This window comes from Condylura cristata, unplaced genomic scaffold, assembly GCF_000260355.1.
Source record: "Condylura cristata isolate star-nosed mole 26May11 unplaced genomic scaffold, ConCri1.0 scaffold00014, whole genome shotgun sequence".
Lineage (NCBI taxonomy): Eukaryota > Metazoa > Chordata > Mammalia > Eulipotyphla > Talpidae > Condylura > Condylura cristata.
This window is the reverse complement of record NW_004567115.1, coordinates 27,612,475-27,617,743: the sequence shown is the minus strand read 5'-3', so window position 1 is coordinate 27,617,743 and position 5,269 is coordinate 27,612,475. Positions and strand designations below refer to the sequence as shown.

Below are 5,269 nucleotides of genomic sequence, written 5' to 3'. Positions count from 1 at the left end.
GAGTACAGCAGAACTGACCCAGAACCAGACTGCCCAGGCCTGCCACTTTTCATCCCTTCATCTGTGATTAGAGTAGTGAGGGAGTGAATTCTCAGGTTGCTGTAGAGACAAAGAGAATTAATACAAGTCAAATGCTGAAGATCATGACTGACACAGTGAAGGTTAGCGCTTGTAGAACAATCTGGGTCGTGAAGAGGGGAGGAATGTGATTTGATACTGTCAAGATTTACACTATTGCCGTTGCTAGAATTCGTGCCATTCAAAATGGGCACAGCAGAAAGCTGGGACTGTTCACTTTCTACCATGTTTTATTTCTATGAGATCAATCACTAGAGTCATGGACTATCCCAACCAATGTAAGAATGTTTACTGGACTGTCGAGGAGTCGTTCACTGTGGTTTCTCACCAATAGTTTCACTGGAGTCAAGAATGCCGAAGAAGCAAGCACTTCCCGTGGCTCTTGTCATTTGCAGACAAGAATCAGCCTGAAACTTTTCCTTCAGTGTGGATTTTGTTGGCCCTGTCCCTCAAGAAGCTCTTAAGACCCCAAAGTCAAGACAGCATTGCAAAACTTCAATTCTGTGACCATGACAGATTTTGAAGGTCACCTCAACCCCAAACACAAAGCTGGGGAGGGAGAGGGGGGAAGCGCAGCTGGCTGAGTTAGATTCAGACACTGCTCTTCATTCTCTCTAAATTTTCTTTTAATGTTTTCTCCCATTTGAGTTCTGGTAGTTGAATGCCATGGAAGATTACAGAGTGCAGCTAGGAAGAAAAGTGGTAGCCTCAATAACTGCACAATAAATAGCTGGTACTCTAATTATATACTACGCACGTCAGCCATGTTGAGTTCCCCAGATGTTGAGCATGCTTTTCTCAAAACCCTGGTGTAATCAGCTTTGTAAGGATGAGGGAAAGCTGAGGGTGATGTCTATGAATGGAAGGAACATCACCTGGCTGTGGAATGACAAGGTGAAGGAACTGGGTGGCACAAGATATGTTAAAGTGACAAGTCTAAAGTTTAAGAGTATTTGCATTTGCTATGGAGAAACAAGATATTTGAAGTGACATGGCTTGATGGTGAGATTATTAAGATATTTCAAGCACCAAATTATTTGTCAATTTCTCAAGACATAGGTGATACTGGAAAATTGCAGTAAGTAAATTTTTTTGGTGTATTATTTTATTTTGAGACCAATTAAAAATCTTTTTTTTTTCCAGAATGGAAAAAATATCTCCTTCTGATTACAAAAATATGAAGGCTGTTATTTGTTAATTTTTTTAAAAGATTTTTTAAATTTATTTATGCTTACAGAGCTGGGATGTAGGCCAGAGGTGTGGTAGGTGAGAGGATTCAGAGACAGAATGAGGAATAGAACAGACAGATCACTGAAATATACTGCTGAGGGGAGCAGCGGGTGGGTCATTCGCGGTCTGCAGTGCCATGTGGGTCAGCTCCCTGGCTGGGGATGGAACTCATGCTGCAGTGGCTTCAGAGAGCTTCATAGTGCGGAACTTTAACCCATTGTGCCACTACGGAGAGCCCAATCTGTTATTGTTTTTAAACAACAAAATGGAGATGTGTGAAGTAGAATGAAGTCTCAGTAGAAGTGCTACTCTCATCCCTTCAATCCTCCCTAGGACCACTGTGATACTACTTGTGCTTGATTCCATGAGAGCCCTAGAATAAAGTCTAGAATGAAGCAAGTCTTCTTTGCAATGAACCTAATCACTCCTTAATCACTCAGTTTATCTAATCTGTAAATTTAGATTTTATTAAATTAGGTTATCTGAAGGAAGTACACCTAATACCTGGTGACCTTCCAGAAGGCACCTGAATATTCTCTCCTGCACCTATCTTGTTTTCATGGTTCTAGTAGGCACTGTCCTTTTGTGAACATGAAAGTGTATAGTTGTGTTTACGTGGTAACATTGTGGTCTAATTTTTATTTCTTCTTTTTTCTTCTTTGAGCATGATTCTGTCTAGTTTAGGGGTAACTCTCTAAAGTCTCAAAAATGTATTTTCTTTTGAAATAAGCTGTTTGGAGAGAGCCTTTCAGTTTCTTCCTTTTTTTTTTTTTAAATTTTAATTCTCTATCAGCTATTCAGTTGGTAGTTTGTAAGGTTCTGAGGTAATAAAATGTTTGCTTAGCTGGTAGTAAGCCAAACCTGTGTTACAATTTTTTGTTTGCTTGTTTCCCTGAGATTGACCTGTAAAAAGTTAGAGTTTGTTTTGTTATTTTTGATAAAGTATCTTTGGAAATTATAGGATAGAGGTTACACAAACTCTTAACAAAGCTATCTCAGCTTTTCTTCTTTCCCCTGAAATGAAAAGCAATACTCTATTTCCTTGAAGCTTTATTCTTCAGGCAGTCCTTACCCGGCATTTTCACATTTTAATACTGCCTGCTTTTGGATGCTGCTCTTTACAGGTCTATGAACGGCATTTTGGACAGGATGTTTGGTGTTGTGAACCGAGTGCCTGTTTGCTGAATTCTCGTCCCAGGCCATCAGTCTCCGGAAGGGCTGAGGGTGCCCCAAGCCCAGGGAAGGCACACCCGGAAGCTGTTTTCAAGAACTTTTGCCTCAGGTGTAAAAACTCCAGACCTGCAGAGATGCTGAAACAGATACTGTCGAAGATGTACATAGATCCAGATCTGCTGGCAGAGCTCAGCGAAGAACAGAAACAGATCCTGTTCTTCAAGATGAGGGAGGAACAGATCCGCCGATGGAAAGAAAGAGAAGCAGCAATGGAAAAAAAGGAGTCGATGCCAGTGAAATCCAGACCCAAGAAAGGTACACTTGTGTGAATGTGTTAGTAGAATGGTTCCCATCTTGTTTAACATTTCACACTAAGCAGAAGCACACCGGATGCACATTCCAGTTTGGTATGGTGTTGAGGTGCTAACTGTGCAATTGATCAGCCTGACTTCTGTGTGCCTGCAGGTACCTACACATAGACAGCAATTGCCATAGAGCTGTGTATCTCTAAGTGGTCTCTTATTTGAAGCTAGACTCACCTTTAAGCTGAAGTTAAGTTACCCATAGAATTTGATTTCAGGAGTATTAAGGAGAGTTGACATCCCCTTTTATTGTCACAGATGCTGAATATTGTACTCTCAGCATATAAAGTCCTTGTATCAGCATCTTTAAAGCAATTGTGTTTGCATTTCTGGGACTTCAAGAGATTTTTCTTTGAGTTAGCTTCTTAAGGGAAACTCCTTAAAATCAAATTCTTCTCTAAGGAAAAAAGTCATGATATTTATTTTATAGTACAAATTAAATTTTTGGGTGTCCTTCTTTATTACCACAGAATCACTGGTAGCTTGTGGAGGTTTCTGGGGACCACGAAGGGAGGAGTTCTTTGCGCATCAGGACTTAAAGCATATACACAAACAGACATTGAAAAGTACACATTGACCCCCCTTCCCTCCCCCAAATTCTGTCATGGATGAATACCTAAGCTGTTTTTTAAAAACACAGCCTTCAAGGTCACTTACAGAGGCTTTCAAGACCAATTTTTCATTTCTCTTTAAGCCAGAAAAATGAAACTTTTATGCATTCAGGGTTTCACTTGCCTGCGTGTATATAACTGGTCTCAAAAAGGAAGTCAGAACAGTGGCCTTTAGATTATACTGTATTTTGTTAAAATCTTTTTCTAAATAAGCTTTATGGTATGGAAATGATATGGAAATACATGAATATCTCATTCGTTATTATTTATTCTTATCAATAGCAGCTGTTTATTAGTCAGCCACTATGCAAAAACACTTTTATATACATTATGTCTCATCTTCATAAAACTTGTACAAAGCTGCTATATCACTTTGTCCTGTTTTACAGGTAAAGAAATTTAAATCAGTGGAGTAAAGTGGAGTAATATATGCAGGCGCACACCCCAGTATGTGCCTGCATCACTGTGCTGGACTTCACAGTGCTGTACACCACTCAAAACAAGAGTTTTCCCTTCAATAATGACCCAACTGAAGTCAGAGTTTGGCAGCTCTAACGACCTTGTTGGGCCCCTGACCCTTGTTGGGTCAGTGAGCTTAACACAGTGACTTTGGAGATGAGTGAGCCTGAAGCATTCTTGCCCCGGTATCAATGGCCCAGAGTGCAACTTTGGGCTTCTTCTGTTTGGACTCCTTGCAATAACTCAAGACAGTAATTTCAGTTTCTTTGCTTTAATTCCTCCTTGCAGAGTTTTGATTCTCAGAAAACCTATATCACTCTATTTGTTAAATGTTCATGAAAAAGCATATTCATACGCCTGGTGAAAAGTTCTATCGGTATTTCATGCCAGCAGTTTATTATCCCCTTAAGTTTAACTCTTAGAAAAACAAGTTTTGCACTCAGTTTCTCTTGTGATTGTGGAAAAGGGTTGAGATTCTTTCTCAAAAAGATAGCACTTCTCTGCCTTTCATTGCTATCATTGAAGATAAAACCACGGGTAGTATAAAATGGTATCATTGCTGGTGCTCCCAAAGTCTCCTCATGTTGTAGACCTACTAAGCCCCTGGCCAGTGTTTGTTGAGACCTCACCTCAGGGAGGTGTGCGTGTGCTGACTTCAAGCCTATCTCCCTGCGCACCCCCTCACCCCCTTATCTGACTGGCATGGGCTGGGTTACATTCTTCCTACTTTCTAGCCCGCAGTTTGGAGATTGTCCCTTTTTTGACTCACTAATAATGTCATATGTCTACCCTCATTCCGGATCATCCCGAACAGTTCTTTCAATTGGTCTTTTATCTATCTATCTATCTATCTATCTAGTCTATTATGGTGAGTTTTTTTTTTTTCCAAAAAGATTGCAAGTTATATAGCCCAGGAACCTCTCAACCTTTTAGTAATTGCAAGACTACAGTAGGCGGTAGACTGAAAAACAGTCAGAAGGATAGACTTACTGAGTAATCAATCACAAATACGATTCTTTGAAGTAGAAAGAATTATGGCCTACTCTGCCTGCTGGGGTTAAGTAAAGGTTAAGGTCCAAGGAGGCATCAGCCAGAACAGAAGCCATTGCCACATGCGGCTACTAGATGTGAAATGAGGCTAATCTACATTGAGTATGCCAGAGTGTAAATGAGCACTCTGAAAGCCTTGATGGAGAAAACAATGCAAAACACCACCGTCATAATTTTATATTATTAAATACTGACATGTTAATATCTGGAGTAAAATAGGTAACATTAATTTCTCCTGTTTCTTTTGTTTAATGTGGCTGCTAGAAAATGTATACACACAGATATAGATCACATTTGGACATGTTG

At 40.0% G+C, this 5,269-nt stretch overlaps 1 protein-coding gene across 1 annotated transcript in view; it reads left to right on the top strand.

Moving 5' to 3' along the window:
- Positions 1 to 2,615: 2,615 nt before the first annotated feature.
- The window catches only part of SH2D4A (SH2 domain containing 4A), a 44,408-nt gene continuing 41,754 nt past the window's right edge, over positions 2,616 to 5,269 (top strand). The window contains exon 1 of the mRNA XM_004682294.1: positions 2,616 to 2,796. Within this exon, the coding sequence (XP_004682351.1) occupies positions 2,616 to 2,796 (181 nt within the window). The remainder of the gene's footprint in view (positions 2,797 to 5,269) is intronic.